General features: G+C 36.7%; 1 protein-coding gene across 2 annotated transcripts in view; it reads left to right on the forward strand.

Moving 5' to 3' along the window:
* Window positions 1-17,642, forward strand: part of plppr2a (phospholipid phosphatase related 2a) — a 40,152-nt gene extending 22,510 nt beyond the window's left edge. Inside the window, exons 4-8 of one of the 2 annotated variants that reach the window (XM_083565940.1) lie at window positions 11,336-11,456; window positions 12,424-12,674; window positions 12,982-13,158; window positions 13,275-13,418; window positions 14,230-17,642. In XM_083565940.1, coding sequence (XP_083422066.1) covers window positions 11,336-11,456; window positions 12,424-12,674; window positions 12,982-13,158; window positions 13,275-13,418; window positions 14,230-14,265 — 729 coding nt within the window. In that variant the 3' untranslated portion in view covers window positions 14,266-17,642. The remainder of the gene's footprint in view (window positions 1-11,335; window positions 11,457-12,423; window positions 12,675-12,981; window positions 13,159-13,274; window positions 13,419-14,229) is intronic. The other variant, XM_083565939.1, reaches the window with a different exon arrangement.
* Window positions 17,643-18,254: the final 612 nt, after the last annotated feature.

An 18,254-nucleotide genomic window follows, 5' to 3' on the forward strand; every position in this document is an offset into this window, starting at 1 on the left:
TGTGCTTGAGAATTGGTGTGTATGTTGGTATTCTCTTGAATAGAAAACCAAAGGGAACAGATTGCAGAACAACATGGATTCCACCGCCCCTATGCAGAGACTGTTACTTGACTACTGTATATGCAAAATATACTGCCAGAGTTAATATCTAAAATGCACCTACTGTTCTGAAAAAGCCAAAAAATACTCAGGAGTTTTGTTGGTATTTATTTTTTCAAAATGCATTAAAGCAAAGCACAGCCCTGGCCTGAAAGACACAAAAGTACCTGTTTAGAGTCAAAATCAAAGTCAGTGCACAAGCATACATATATCAATCTCAAGTATACAAGCATAGCACAATTCAAACCTGACACACAACAGAACAGCAGCCTGGATTGAACTTGAGATTGAACCATTCAAACCCAAAACACAACTGCAACCTGCTAATCTCAAAACGCTTAAGCACTCCTGGAAACTACGGACAAATATGTCCTTTGAAAAAACAAGTTCTTCACAAAATGCTCTCAGTTTGGTACTGATGCTCTACCATGGCTCAGTGAGCGCCAATGATGCTCCACTTCACTCCAATGATGCCCCACTTCACTTCACTTCACTCTGTGGCAGCTCAACCTTTAATGCAACTCTTTCACAATAATTAATTAAATCTATAGCTTTCATTCTTTGAAGGCTGAGATTCTTTGGCTCTAAATGCTATTAAAAGGCATCATAAACCTTGAGCTCCTTTGGTGTGAAAGTCTGTAGAGGGTGCAAGAGTATAAAACCAAGCATTTATAACCACCAGAGAAAGCAAAACACACTTTAATCACTTACCCAAACACCTAATTATATGACAATGAAAACTATTGGCAAGCATGGTGGAACCGTGTGTAGAATAGCTCTATAATAATTCCAAGGTGTGTCACATGTACTCCTCTTGCCCATGAGGGTTTCCTCAGGGTTACTCAGTTTCCTCTGTTCCCCCAGAAAATTTTTAGGTTATATACAATTATTCTTTTTGTGAGTGTGTTACTGTATTGTATGTCTGGATAATGCCCTGTGATGTACTGGTATCCAACTCAAGGTGTATTCCTGCCTAACACACAGTCTTCCTGGGATATGCCCTGGATCCTCTGTGTCCCAAAGTGATTACTGAAAACAAATGTATGTCATAACACAAAAGCATAAAATGCACTGATCACAAAAACAAAAACAAATGATGTACAATGGCAGCAACTTGAACACAATAGCTGTATTTTAAAGAGTGTGTAGGTAGACTATAGATGAAAACAGGCAATCAGTCCATATTGTTCCATCATTGTATATCCTTGATGTTGCTTAATGCAAAATAAATTGCTGCAAAAAAAGCAATTTCTACATATTTGATTCTTTGCTTTCATCCTCATACTCAGTGATTGCTTGATTCGACTGCGTTTTCGGTAAGAGAAAGACGTTGTGCTGAATTCTGTGAAAGTTTGCAATAATGATTTCTGTTCAACGTCTTAGGAACTTTCTAACTAAACATACTCTATAGAAAGAAACAGGTGATAACAATGAAATCAAACCAAAATACATTATAGGTGTGACTCAGGGTTTATCTATAAAACCACATCCCCTTTATTACACTCTAGTGCAGCTCTTTCTGTTTTTTGACTAAGTGGTTCTAAACTGCCATGCCTTCCCCAGTTCATCTGAAAAAATGGTGATTTACATTCTTGGTGCAGAATACATGCTTGGAAATCTAATATTTGCTATTTTATACCAATACACTTATTCAAAGGACATCAAATATAAGCACAAAAAGACTCAAGTGTTGCACATCATTGAGGATTCAGATTAAGTCATTATCTTAATCTTCAGACTTTTCAGAGGAGAAAAAAATAATGACTGGAAGATCTTAACAAGCAAACAATTATTAATGACTGTCTAAAATAATAACACAGAGCAGATCTGACATAATGCTAAGGATGATTGAGAGAAGAATAAGAATTAGGTAGTATAAAAAATCTTTTAAATGTTTATGTAATATACAGTGTATTTAGCAGTACTAAAGGTCTGCTAGCAGTCATGTGTGTACACTGATATGCTGATAAAAGTGGATCAACAGACAGGCAGGAAGAGCATTATCATGGACTGTTGATGAAAGAAATCCTAGGTCCTTTTAAATTGCAACACTGCAAAACCCAAATAGGCAAATATACTCTTTAGTTTTTTCTTTCTTTTACTAACAATCCAGTGTTCTTCACACATTTTTATGTGCTAATAGCTATACTGCAACTTTCTAAACCCAGGGCTAAAACTCACATTAATGTATATATGTAAGCTGTTAATCAAAATTAAAAATGAAACACAACTGAGACACACTACAAGAAATTTCACAAAGGGTAATGGTACCTGGGGTGGCTCATTGATTGAGTAAGGCTTTTTTGTTTCTCCCCAGGGTGAACATTAGTATAACATGGCAAAAAAATTTAACAGTAACTGTGTCTGTGTTTAACTGTATCTGTAGTCTTTTAGTTTGTTTTTGTTTTTTGATTCAGTACATTCATTACATTCAGGTTTTTTTTTCACACTTTATTTTAACTAATTATCAAACCATTTATTCAAAGATACCATTAACAAATGTCTAAAACATTATATTCTTAAGTACAGAAATAGCTATAGTATAACAATATTTAAATTGAAGACTATATAATATACATCAGGTTAGTGACACAGAGATAACGCCACTTCAGTAAGCAGTACAAAAGGTCATCAAAATTACTTTATTACTTCGCAATTCCCCACTCACACTGTCTTCACAACTACGGAACAGAATATCCACTGAGTGATGTGTGTGCGTGTTCTCGACTGACTCACGATAGCTGTTGCTCTATGTCGTGAAAGCAAAGCAGCTTTATTCTTGACACAGATCTGACAGAGAGGAATTGAATTTGAGAAGAAAAGAAATAATCGAGGGAGGCTTGGGCAATCAGGCTGAAAATTACTCCTTCTTTCAGCAACTTTCATAATGCAGCTGTGTGACTGTGTGCCAAAATACGGATTGTAGATTTTAACAGGCAGAACTGAGAGGGAGACAAAAGAGCATGAAATGCAATAGAAAAAAAGTGTGTAGGAAAGAGACAGACAGAGAGAGAGAGAGAGAGAGAGAGATAGAGAGAGGGAGAGGGAGAGGGAGAGAGAGAGAGAGAGGGGGAGAGAGAGAGAGAGAGAGAGAGAGAGAGAGAGAGGGAGAGGGAGAGAGAGAGAGAGAGAGAGAGAGAGAGAGAGAGAGAGAGAGAGAGAGAGAGAGAGAGAGAGAGAGAGGAGTGTAGGAGGAGGAGAAAAAAGAAAGTAATCTAAAGTTTACAGATCTGAAGTCTTATTGAAAGAATACAAGAAAATTTAATTTAAATTTTTTCATATTACAGACAGGCAGACAGACAGTCAGACAGACAGACGGACGGACGAACGGACGGACGGACGGACAGCAGGCAGACAGACAGACAGACAGACAGACAGACAGACAGACAGACAGACTGATAGATAGATAGATAGATAGATAGATAGATAGATAGATAGATAGATAGATAGATAGATAGATAGATAGATAGATAGATAGATAGATAGATAGATAGATAGATAGATAGATAGATAGATAGATAGATAGATAGATAGATAGAGGCACCTTTAGTTTTTAGTAGCCAATATCAAGATCCATCTACTCACTTATTTATTTACACCAGAATGTTTTGGGGAAGTGGGGGAAAACCATAAAAAAAAACAAAGAAAACTAAAAAAGCTATGTGGAATTAGGCAGTAACCCAAGATCAGAATCAATCCTGGATCACTAAAGCTATGAGGCAGCAATGCTATCCACTGTGAGTGGCTCTGGAAATATCAGGCAGAAGAAACTCTTTTATCTACAGAACTTGTTGTTGCATTTGTTATAATTCCCTCTCTTCTGCATTAGGCATCTTTTTGCTGTTGTGTCCACAGTCTTCACGCCACACACACATACCCTCGATCCCTCGATCAGAGCCCAGAAAGTGACAGTCATATAAGTCATAAAAACTGTGTCTAGTCTAAAAATAAAGAAGGTTTAGGCTGAAGTGAAGGTGCCAATTCATTCTGTTACTGAATTTGAATTTACTGTTTAACACACTTAAAAACATCCCAGGCTCAGTAACATTACTATATAAAGGGTTTTATTTTTGTCAAGACATAAATCTTACCCTAAGAAATATTATCCTCTTTTTAGTTTCTATTTAACCCCAGGCTCCATTCACTTTTATTCATCATCAAGCGTTTGATATTGCTGCAATTAAAAAAAAGGTTCAGCAGCCAAAAGGTATATTTTTAATATATTTAATATATTTTAAGACAGAAATCATGATCCACAATCTGAACAGTTATTTTATGTGATGGTTACATGACCTTAGCTCAAACAAATAAAATGTAAGTAAAAGGAGAGCTATAAACAAATAATCATGGAGTATTTAATTTCAATTTAGCAATTATTAAAAAGACACCACAATATCCACTAATGTGGTTCCCACATGGTGGACCTTGTTTTAAAGCTTCGAAGGCCCTGAAACCATTTGTGTCATGATTAAATTGTTGTCAGAGCTAGCGGGGTTTGAGCTCATACCCTGTTTGTGTTCTGGCCTGAGCTTTAGAGGGTCTTACTTTCGAGTTCTGTAATGGAGACAAACCCTTGATCATCCATTAGCTTTCTCAAAATGATGGATCTTTCTGATGATCCTTCACATTTTTCATACTCATGATGACATTAGCACACAACCACGTGCACATACCCACCCACACACACACACACACACACACACACACACACACACACACACACACACACACACACACACACACACACATACACACATGTGCACAGCACTCCTGACACTTCCATTAGGGACACATACATTATAGAGAGCCTTTAATTCTAACATAAACACACACTCACACACACACACACACACACACACACACACACACACACACACACACACACACACACACACACACACACACACACACAACATTCACAGATCTATATCCTAAATGCATTACTCATCCAGGTCTGGAATATTGTTAAAGGATTATTATGCTATTGGAACTTTGATGCTTTCAACAATTGAAACACAACTGAGACACAGGAAATTTAACAAAGGTTAATAGTACTTGGGGCTTATTGATTAAGGTATTTGGCTACTGACCTCACAGAGGTCATGAGTTCAGATTCTATCAATGAACTGCCCTCATTAAATATTGATTAGGGCTGATTGTAAAATTTAATTACTGATTGAGAAATTATTCAAAGCAAATCAATTGTAGTTTTTCCAAGATTTTATTTTAACTGCTCATTGTGTTCCATCTTAACTGTATGTCACTTTGGATCTATATATATATATATATATATATATATATATATATATATATATATATATATATATATATATATATATATAATATATATATACACATGATAATTTTAACTAGGGCTTTTATATATACAGTGAGGAAAATAAGTATTTGAACACCCTGCTATTTTGCAAGTTCTCCCACTTAGAAATCATGGAGGCGTCTGAAATTGCCATCGTAGGTGCATGTCCACTGTGAGAGACATAATCTAAAAAAAAAGAAAAATCCAGAAATCACAATATATGATTTTGAAAGTATTTATTTGTATGATACAGCTGCAAATAAGTATTTAAACACCTGTCTATCAGCTAGAATTCTGACCCTCAAAGACCTGTTAGTCTGCCTTTAAAATGTCCACCTCCACTACATTTATTATCCTAAATTAGATGCACCTGTTTGAGGTTGTTAGCTGCATAAAGACACCTGTCCACCCCATACAATCAGTAAGAATCCAACTACTAACATGGCCAAGACCAAAGAGCTGTCCAATATATATATATATATATATATATATATATATATATATATATATATATATATATATATATATATATATATATATATATATATATATATATATATATTCAATTCAATTCATTTTTATTTGTATAGCGCTTTTAACAATGAACATTGTCTCAAATCAGCTTTACACAGATAATGTGGTGATTAAACGTAAATATGTTCTTTGTAAGTATGTTTGTCCCTGATGAGCAACTGTGGCAAGGAAAAACTCCCCAAAATGGCATAAGGAAGAAACCTTGAGAGGAACCAGACTTAAGAGGGAACCCATCCTCATCTGGGTTGCACCAAATGTCCATTTGAAGCAGATATACCATGTTGCGGGATACAGTGATGATGATCAGAAGCAAACTGTATTCCTGAGTCAGTGTAGCAGACTGTTGACATTAACTACAGTCCAATCCATCCTCAAAGCACCCGTTCTACTCCGGAATTACATGGAACCACCCAAGGTGTTGATAAGAGACCGTCCCAAGCTGCACAGAAGTGTGAAGATCCACGGAGGGGAGAGGGGCAGGAACAGTGGTCACTGGAGCCTCAGGAGCATGTTTAACTCGACCAAGAGAGAGAGAGAGAGAGAGAGAGAGAGAAAGAGAGAGAGAGAGAGAGAGAGAGAGAGAGAGAGAGAGAGAGAGAGAGAGAGAGAGAGAGAGAGAGAGAGAGAGAGAAGAGGGTGACGGGAAGAGAAGGATATGGATTATTAAGTGTCCCTATTGGTGTATGAAAGTTAATATCACTGTGCAGTTTGGACTCTGGCAAGACTCGCTATGGCAGCATAACTAAAAGGGAGAACCAGAAGGTAACACAGACATGAGAGATCTCTGGGATAAGAGACGACCCACCACACCACCATCAACAAACCCGAGTGAACGTGTGAATGTGAGGGGACGACAGCATACAAATATACCAGTTCACCAAACACTCTATATCCATGCTCCCTCCCTTATATATATATATATGAAAGCCCTAGTTAAAATCATCAGTTGGCATTCACGGGCGGCAACACACAATAATGTATTGAATAATAAAATTGATAAATTGCTGTACGTGAAAATATAAGACATCCTCCGAAAATAAGCTCTAGCACGTCTTTTGGAGCAAAAATCTATACTGTATATAAGACTTGGTCTTATCAGGACTTTTTGGGTATACAAATTAGTGTTTACAAATTATTTTTCAGTGTAGTTTATTATTTTTTTTTTATATCTGAGTAAAGACTTTGTAAATAAATGTGTGTTGCATGGTTTTAATATCGCCTCTTTAAAATGTATTTATTTATATTTGTCCTATTAAAATGAATTACACGTTAAGGCATACATTTTTACAGCATATATATATATATATATATATATATATATATATATATATATATATATATATATATATATATATATATATATATATATATATATATATATATATACACACACACACACACACACTATGTGTATATCTATATTTTGTAATATTTCTAAGTATATATCCGCCGATATACTGTATGATGGCAATTTTTTTTGGCCAAAATTCTCATAAACTCCGTGTCATCTCATAAAATCTAATTATTAATAAATAAGTCATGATACATGAAAACTGCTTAAATTAAACATTTATTGAATAACTTTAATCAGTGCACCTGTTAGCAGGTTTTGGTCCCCTGTGCCTACTTGTAACCTACACTGCAGCTGGTTGAAGACAGTTCCAAAAACTTACTATAATTCTCCCTACATAAGCAGGAGGATATTTAACCAATAAAATATAAGAGGATAAACTAAGAACGAGTGATAAGAACGTAAAGCCCAGGACACACCAAGCTGAAGATCGGCTTTAGATTTTTTTCCGAACCGTTGGCTCGAGTCGGATGGTATCATCTTTTTTCGCCGATTCTGCATGTTAATCATTTGGGGAGATCGTCAGCGAGATAGAAAACTCCAATTAACTATTTAGCTTAGCAAATGACTACACGAGAAAAAAAATGGAACATGCTTGTTGTCATTCTTGCTCTTGTCTTTGCAACTTAAGAGACATGATTGCAAAAAAAAAACTACATAAATCCGTTGGTAATGATGGTGACAGGTGTAAACGCTGTTGGCTTTACATAGTTACAGTTCTAGCTCTTCCGGTTTTCATGTTTGGATGCAGAATACAGATTACTGCTACCTGCTGGTGTGGGAGAGTTCTGTTCTGTTTTTATTAGAAACTTAGTTCTTGGAACTCCTCACCAGGGTGTCACCAAACACATGCTAGACACCATCTAAGCCAAACAAGTTCATCTTAGTCTCATCAGGCCACAGGACATGGTTCCAGTAATTCATGCTCTTGGACAGCTTGTCTTCAGAAAACTGTTTGTGGGCTTTCTGTGAGCCAGTTTCAGAAAAGGCTTCCCACCGACTTGTTTCAGTGAGCACTGACAAGTGGACCTTCCGCTTCTGCAACCTTCTGCAATGCTGGCAGCACTCATGCATCTGTTCTTTGAAGTCAGCTTCTGGATTTAGGAACAAGACTAGGGAATTTAAAGTATCGGTGGAATCTGGACAATGTTTATATTTATTACTGTTACTAAAACCTGTATGTTGATGTTTAAATTAGATATGATGTAAGTGTTAGTGTTACAGGACAGTATAATCATTTATTAAATTCCAGATACACTTTTCCTATTATATAGAGTTTGCTGTATATTTTTGTGATAGTTTGACTTTAGCTCATTTCCTTTCTCATAGAGCTGAGGGGGTGGACACTGAATATTGTGGATATTGATTTTTTCCATGACTCCTTTCTGCAGAAGATACTAAAAAAAAAAAAAAAAAAAAAAAGCAGTGGCTTGGTATGTACTACTTCTTTTGTTCGCTGGCTGAAGGTCATAAGCAAGTTGCCTTTGAACATGAACAAACACCTAAAAGTGCTTTACAGGCAACTGAAGCCATGTTGGGTGGTGTTGCACCAAGACAGAAGCCTTATTCATATATACAGTAGTACTTCTGTTGCATTTGCTATGCAGAATTATATAAAATTGACAAATGGTTTAAGCCTAAACAGCTAAGCAAAATAGATGGGCATATTGCAGAGAAAAACAATAATTTCTGTTTGTGAAAAAAGATACAAAACAGGTTACAGCACACTTTGCACCCTAATGGTAGATGTGTGCAATGTAAGTGAGTCAGTGTTGCCGCTCACACTGACTGCTTAAAGGGGGCCTACAACATATTTTCAGTGAAGTGTGAATTTTATTTTTTTCTTCATTATGCAATCAGTTGGCACTATGATAATACTGTTATGAAGCTATAAAGGTGTGATGGCTAATTCATGACCATATAATTGTATAAAATATTAATAATAATATACTTGTATAATATAGTATAATAATTGTATAATATATTCACGTTTGTGTCATCTGAGCATTTGCAGTATGTAGATTTTATTAGTAAATAGTGTTCATAGTTATATTTGCCCGGCATTGCCTATATATTACATATATTATTCACAGACACACTTATATATGTATGAACTACTGTGCCCAATGGTTAAGGCTCTGCATTACTGAATTGATGGTGCAAGCCCCAGTATCACTAAGCTGCCACTCTTGGGCCCTAAAACAAGGCCTTAAACCCTCTGTGCTCCAGGGGCACTGTAAGATTGCTGACCCTGAGCTTTGGCCTCAGCTTCCTAGCATTGCTGGGATATGTGAAGAATAAATTTTCAGTGTGCTGTAAGGTACAAAAGTATAAAGCACCTTTCTTTTCCTTTTTTTTCTTCAGGCACTTATACAACAGCATATGCCACTTCTAATAATAACCGTGATTCATATGATTAAGTTTAATTCATTTGTACTTCATTCGTAAAAAAAACCTGACAGTAACTTTCAGATTTCACAGGCTGTAAATAAAACATATTTTTATATTCATATTCTGAATTCAGCATCTGTTTGCTATTGTATTCATACTTGTCATTGTTTTAAGACAATGGCATTTTAATATATATATATATATATATATATATATATATATATATATATATATATATATATATATATATATATATATATATAGAGAGAGAGAGAGAGAGAGAGAGAGAGAGAGAGAGAGAGATAGAGAAAGAGAGACAGAGATATATTATAATATATTATAATAATAAATAAATCATAATAATAATAATAAATATATTAAATTTGAGACATGCAAACACATAGACACTGAGTCTGAGAGGTCCTTGAAAGAACAACCAAAACTCAGTCTTACATAAGTGGGACGCAGTGTCACACACTTCATCCTGATTACTTAGTCTAACTGTGTCTAAGGAACAATAGCCATCTCTCCATCTGTCACTCACTTTATACCTTGTCTAGCTTGTCAGTCCAGTCAGTGATCAGTCTATATTCCTGGTGACAGAGCTGCAAATAAGATGTCATATACATAAATTAATCGATAAAGAGTTGGGGGGGATAGGCAGTTTTACAAGCAGGTGATGAAAGCCAAAATGTTGGCTTTTCAAATAATCTCAAAAGTGTTCAATGGGGTTGAGGTAAAAATCTAGGTGCAGGTCGCTCAAGTTCTTCCATGCAACCTTGGTAAATCATGTGTTTATGGACTTCACATTGTGCGAGGGAGCATTACAATTCACTGAAAGAAAATCATAATTTTGCATCATATAAAGACATCAGTTTGGAAAAACCCATATGTGTGGAGATCAGGTGCCAAAATACATTTGGCCATAGGCTGTACTTATTGTATGAAGCATTTTCATGAAAAATAATAACCGTATGTATAATCCAATTATAACATAGTTTTGTTAAATACCCCTTTCATAGAAGGTGTTATTAGGTGTTTTTCTACAGTTTTGTTTTTTATTGTTTTTCCCCTATCCTTTCTTTTAACAGAATTATATTTGCACCCTGCAGCTTTATACAAAATTGTAAAAACTTTATAATTCTGAATTTCAGCCTACATTCTGCTGAATACACCAAATAGCATTCATGCCTAGAAATTAATTTTAAACAGTTCAATGAAAATGTGCTTATGAAACTGTAGAGTTGTGTGAGACAGATCCTAGCAACACAACAAAATGTTCCAGCCATCTACAGGGTGTGTACCATCTACTATGACAACACCCCTGTTAGCCAAGCTTTACTGACCAAACAGACACATCCTCTACATTATTCCACCCATTTTAGTCCCATTAATGAGTTGCCATGCATCATTGAGATTTCTAGCCATTTCCAGTATGTTATTAGCATGTAAGGACGGTGTATTTGTGTGGTCACCTGCCAAGAACTTCTTTCTTGCTTATCTGTGTGTGTGTGTGTGTGTGTGTGTGTGTGTGTGTGTGTGTGTGTGTGTGTGTGTGTGTGTGTGTGTGTGTGTGTGTGTGAAATCATATGTCTGATTATGCTTTGGTTGTTTGTTTCTGGAATTTTTTTGCTTATTTGTAGATATTGGCTGGAGAGTTGATGGCATTCTTCATGAAGTCAGAGATAACACAAGAGAAGACTATTGTTACAGCAGACTGCTGTTACTTCAGTCCTTTGCTGAGACGCATCATACGCTTCCTAGGTAATGAACCATAAAGAATACATAAGAGAGGAATGTTTTATGAGGAAAGGTATTAGCTGTTCTGTAAATTATGACTGAGTGATTTTTGGGGATGTGCATAATTACATGTATTGTTTAATCAAAAGGACTCTTCTATTCCTTTTATTGAATAATTTATGCACAAACATAAAAAATAAAATAAAATAAAATAAAAGGCCTGTCTTGGGGTTCACTTTGCTCCTTGTGAAAAAATTTAGAGTGAGTTTCATTTTTTTTTTTGTTACTATTTGACATGTCATTTTGATGTGTGATTCAAGTACTTGTAGTGTCTAAGTCAAGGTCCTTTAAAATACTGCAGAATACATGTAGAATGATCTAATATATACTCTATTCTAGTATCACTTATGGATTAAGATACACTATATGATGATTTTTGGACACCTAACCAATCTTGTGCTTTTTTAACATCCCATTCCAAATTTAGTGTCCTTGTTTACTGTTATAATATCCTCCAATTTTGGTGTGTGGCTATGGCCATTTACTATTTGTTTAACTACAAGAACATTAGTGAGCACTAATGTTGAGGAAGTCTTAGGGTGTAGTTAGCACTTCTGTGCATCTGAAAGGTATTCTGTGCAGATTGCTCACGCGTTTCTGCTCTTAGATTGGCAAACGTTTTTGTTCATGGACCACACTTTGTGCACAGAAGCTGTGGGTTCTTAATTCCAGTGAAGGAAATGTGTAATGTAACAGCTTAGGGAAGAAGCAAATATGGGTGTGGGTGAAGTGTTGTTGTTTGGGTATAGTGTTGGTATCACTGATTGATGATCATGGAAAATGATTAAGATCAATTACATAAAGCAGTAAAACCAAAATGGCTGCTTACATTATTATTTGAACTAGTGGACTACTGTCTTCAGAGTAATAGGTGCTCCAATAAATGGTTCAGTTAACCTCTTAAGCTCATTGGGCTCTTGACTTTTTCCAGGTGTCTTCTCCTTTGGCCTGTTCACCACCACTATTTTTGCCAATGCTGGACAGGTTGTCACTGGAAACCAGACCCCTCACTTCCTGTCAGCATGTAGGCCTAACTATACAGCTTTGGGCTGTCACTCCAATCTTCAGTACATAACAGAGCGTCGAGCTTGCACAGGGAACCCGCTTATAGTGGCAACTGCCCGTAAATCCTTCCCCTCAAAGGATGCAGCTCTCAGTGTCTACTCTGCTGTCTACACCGTGGTGAGTGCTATGTGTGATTTTATGATATATACAAGCAGTAAATGTAAGAAAGTTAAACCAGTAGAAAGGTTAGTTGCTTTCAGGGCACTAATTGGAAGTGCTGACCTCATGAAAAGTTAATATTATATCCTTGTGATATGTGATATGTTAGTGAATTGTCCTTCTTCTAGGTATGTTTTGGTCCCCTGGGCCTAAAAGTGTACCTTAAATTAAATGTTTTTATTTATAATGTGTGGAGGCCAAAGGAAAATGTGTTAAACATTAATATCTGATGCACATGTCTACATCTGTGTGCCTGTTGTCTTAGATGTACGTGACACTAGTGTTCAGGACAAAGGGAACACGTCTGACAAAGCCAACAGTCAGTCTCACACTGCTGTGTCTGGCCATGCTGGTAGGAGTAGTGAGAGTGGCTGAGTACCGCAATCACTGGGCTGATGTCCTTGCTGGGTACTTCACTGGAGGAGCCATTGCTGTGTTTTTGGTGAGAGTGGTTGCAAACATGACAATACATTAAGTTGGGAAATAGGGGATGTGGATTTAGGCTGCATGTAAAAGTATCTATTTTCCTCTAACTCACACACCCTTTCCAATCTTTAGGTGACCTGCGTGATCAACAACTTCCAGCAAACAAAGCCCCCTTCTCCAGCCATGCGACCACAGCGTCCTGAATCCATGCTGGGCATGCCCATGGTGGCTCTGCCTTGTGTGGAGAGTCCACTCGAAAAGTTAAGTGGCACTCAGGTAAGGGGTGGGGGCAGGTGAGAGGCAGGGCTGCACACATAGCGTGGCACACACCTGTCCCTCTGTTCGTGACCCAGTGGACCTCCAAAGTGACCTGTTATCCCTTCCTGCACAGCAGTGCCCCTGCCTGACCACCACCATACCCCAAACCCCAGCACCAAACTGTAGTACACCCTGGACTATCCCTTGTTGACAATTGGTTTTCTAAGCCTTAAATGACTTTTGCCTGTAGTGATTTATAAAGTGAACAGTTTGAGGCCAACACTGAGCCCTAATTATGACTTTCACTGCATACGTCCTCCACACCGACCTCTGAGGCTCTAATTCTATACCTTGAATCCCCATACTGTAGCAACCTGAGGAATGAGTGGACTTTGAAGATGGAGTCTTTATTTTTTTTGTTAGAAAACCAATGTTTTGATGACTGGTTTTATTATTCAGGCAGAATCAGGCAGTAGTGTGCACCTGGAGCACACCTGCTTCAAATACAAAAGATATAAGAAGTGTCTCCCATAGTCTGTCGACACCATCTCTTATGTTCATCTGTTCATTACTTATTCTCCACCATTACCTGCCCATGTTTTCATCATTGTCTCTTTACCGTACACCTTTACCACTGTTCTGATCATATTGCCACACCATTTTGCAACACCATCCTTTTCCATAGTGCAACACCAACACCTCTTCCTCACAGATCTTTTTTCCTGTCTGCCTACCACCTCTACTATTTGGTACTCTTCTCTTGATCTGTCTGTCTTTCTCTCTTTCCACCTCGTCTTTTCTCACACACTTTCTCTCTCCATCCTTACAGACTCCAAGGGGATCTTCATTTACTGAGATCACATGACCATCAGCCCTATCGGTTCCCCGCCACCCCCGATGTCCTCATACCGTCTCGCTCCATTTCCAGCGAAGTCTAGACCAGCCATCTGAGCACGCTCAGCAATGCACCGCAGCCCACATCACTGGACGTTACACCACCCTCTACCGCTCCTATTCAACGCAGGTCTAGACATTTTCCTCTTTGCTTCACTCTTCATCTCCATGTCCCTCCATGCTGCCCTCAGGTCTCTGGCACACTTCTCAAACAAACAAGAAGAGATTTTTTTTTGCTTCAGAAAGCTCAGCTATGGAAACTGAATCCAGTGACAGCCTGAAATATGAAAAAAATTTCCAGACGTTCAGGATTGACACTGGCAAGATCTTTGTGCTTTTTACACTTTGTTTGAGCAGTTTGTAGTAACCTTTGGACCTAATGACATTAAATCCATCCAACCTATTCCCAGGGGAACCGATATGGAGTCCATGTGCTGGACTTCTAAGAACAAAACAAAACAAAACGAAACAAAAGACTAAAAGTATAGTGTCTGATAGGCCTCTTTTTGTTATATTGTTGTGTTTTTAAAGAGGCATGTTTTAAATAGTGTTCATGTAAAACATTTGATGTACATAATGTATTTAACGTTTGGATTTCAACAACCATACCAGCAAATCTAACTGAAATCTGATGATTACCCACTGTCTTTCTCAGTCAACAGTATGTACAATGTGAAAAACTGAATTCTATTCAGGTGGACTATACAGTTTTTCAATTTTTACAATTCAAAAATCATTATGTTTCGATTCAGCTCATTTCAGTTTCTGAATCAGTGCCAAAGTCCTTTCCATCATCAGTAATAGGCAGTTTAAAAACGTATATTCACTTTCATTAATGTGACAAACCTCAGCATCTGGACAGCTGTTTTAGAATTCTTTCAGTCACAGTAAATGCTTGATACTTGGTTTTTCTCAGAGGACTTTTTTTCCCACCAGACCCCAGAGCATGGCAGATTTAGCTTGTTAACAGTGATGACACCATTCTGACGCAATGGCATTTTCTGCACCCTTGTTCCCAGGAAAAGCTTGTCTCAGACAAAACAGTGCTCTGTCAAATTCAACACCCACCACAATTTGAGAGATCAAATCCAACACATGTCTGTTCCTCAAAAAAAAAAAAAAAAAACACAGGACCAACAAGGCAATGGTGTTAGTTTAATTTGCTGTGGTTAACATGACTTGAGCTGTCACTCACACATGATATGACGTGGCCAATTTTGAATGAAATAAAAATGGGATGGATGGAATGGACATTACTGCAGCTGGTAAGCATTTCTACTTTGTGTAGAAGATGATCATGATGGCTTTGGTTAATTATCAGGTTGGATACATTATTTTTTTGTTTTTGTACAATAAGTGTTATGAACAGCACTTGTCTTCACTTAGAGTGACAGTTTTGCTGCTTTTAATTTGCACAAAGCTTCATGCACCTGTATTAATGTATTTTATTGAATACCTTTCCAACATCTTTGTATTTGCTCTGTTTTTGGCTACGTACATTTTTTTCACTGTGCTGTGTAAGGTAACACTGTATCTGCTGGACCAACACTATCACCATGCTTGCAGACACAGCTGCACACTCTTTGCACACAGCCTTTATTCTGATACTTTATTCGACTGTCCTCCTTTCTTACATATAACAATTGTACAGTTTGTGAATATATCTTTTTTGGTACAAAAAAAATAATAAATAAGAGGAAGAAAAAAATGTTGTGTTTACACTGGCACCTACGTGCACCCATAGTTGTTACAGTAGTATACTAGTTAAACATGAAACTACTCATTGTCCATATTTAGGGAAATAAAAATGGAACAGGCTAGTTTAGCGTGCTTGGACAGTGAAGCCATTCCCAAAGCCTATATACTGTACTGTATATGGTAGCACCTGACCAATAACCTGTGAAGTACAACTAACAAACTTAAATAATATTCTGAGAGAGGTGGGTAAGATGAGCCATTAAAAAAAATATTACTTAAATAGGCATTTGTATCTAAATATGTTGTAATATGTTTTTTTCTTTTGTTTGAATAATTTACCCAAGCCAAAACGAGGGGAAAGCGTTGAATCATTGTACATACTATAACAAGGGCACACAGCGTTATTGATGTAGGTTACATTCCAAACCCGCCTGCGATAAAAGAAAAACCGTGATCAACACGAGACGCCACCCCAAAAATGCTATTTTATGTATACAGTTCTGTACTGTATTAACATTTAACTTCATTTTATAATTAATAATTATATTACTATGAATAAATTTCATTATTTCAATATAAAACTCCATATAAATGGAAAAATAATTCCCTATATGTTTTTTGGTCTAAACAAATGCAATTCCACGATAAACCGTGTGCGAACCGGAGGAATTACTGTATTCTATACAAATCTAGGTACAAAACAAATGATTTTACATTCCACAATTTATAGGTTAACAGCACCTAACATGCAATGAATCTGTATTTTTATATACAATAACTCACTAATCTGTAACTGCATTCTTACCACTTAACTTAGTAGACTGAGGAAAAAAATTTAACAATAAATGTGATTCCATATGTCGACTTAATACAGCTTTCCATTTGGCATTTATTCTACATTTAAATAGGAAAACAGGTTTGGCACATAAAGTAACTGGTATGTATGCTGTTAATTTGTACAATAAGCATAACATGCTGTGTGAAGTGTCAATAAATCAATTTGCTCCAAGGTTGGTTGCTCATTTTATCACAACATGATGACTAAACTGATCTACACAGCAGCATATAGATCATTTGGCTCGTTGTACTTTCACATCACATCATATTCAAGCAACAATTAACCTTCAATGTATCTGAAAATAACACTCATTGTGAGTAAAATTCAGCAGCATGGAAACATCTTGTTTTCTAACATAAATCACTTGCAATGTTCTCCATTTGAGCTTTTGTGAGATTTGAGTGGCTCATCTTACCCAGCGGGTCAATTTATTACCCAGAGTGCTTCAACTGCCTTGCTATTTAAACATGTGAGGTTTATTGAATAATAAATTGACCTGAATTCCTTACATCGAACATTAATTAGTTGAATTATTATACTATTAAAAATACAAAATAACATTATGATTTGAATAGTTAACCAGAATTTGACATGCAGTCAAGAAGACACTCAACACTAGAAGATATAGCCACAGTTTTGTACTGGTTTAGAGAATCTCGTAGTATATAGCAATTTCTCTGAATAAAGGAGATCAGGTGTGATTTTAAGGTTAGCTGGGGTGTTCTGAAGGTTTCACATCCATGCTGTTACAATGTGTGCACCATTTTGTAAACGTCTGTCTGAAGAACACAATAAATGGATATTTCAATGCATTGGCTTTTTTTTTCGTATTGCTCTCATTTGTGTGAGAACCAATATGTTCCTGATCTTTAAAAAAAAAAAATTCTAGTAATTCTTTTATGGCTAATCAGTCCTATTGAATGTCTTTTTCCTAGAAAACATTAACATGCTCAATGCCTTTTCCTGGCTCACTAAATGTCTTTTTTGTTCAAAATTGAGTTTGCTCAAGACACAGCTCCACCATGTGGAAATCAATAAACTGACATGCTTATACCATATGCAAATACAACATTTCTGGCATTATAAAAAGCACAAAGTGCTCATGTACAGTATAACAGATGCAGTGGGTAATACGGCTGGATTTAGCTTTATTGTTATATTTATACATTTACAAAGCAAGCTTTATTAAGATTTGCTTTACATGGGTCAGAGTAGAAGATCTTGAGTGGCCTGCTATAGAGCACTGACCTCAACACTACTGAACACCTTTGGGATGAATTGGAGCTCCCCAGGCCTCCTCAGCACCTACATCAGTGGTTTTGTGGATTTGATCTGTAGTTAATGTCAACAGTCTGCTACACTGACTAAGGACTACAGTTTGCTTCTGATTACTATTACTGTATCCCGCAACATCGTATATCTGT

The sequence above is a fragment of the Silurus aristotelis genome, assembly GCF_946808225.1.
Source record: "Silurus aristotelis genome assembly, chromosome: 17".
In the NCBI taxonomy this organism is placed as follows: Eukaryota; Metazoa; Chordata; class Actinopteri; order Siluriformes; family Siluridae; genus Silurus; species Silurus aristotelis.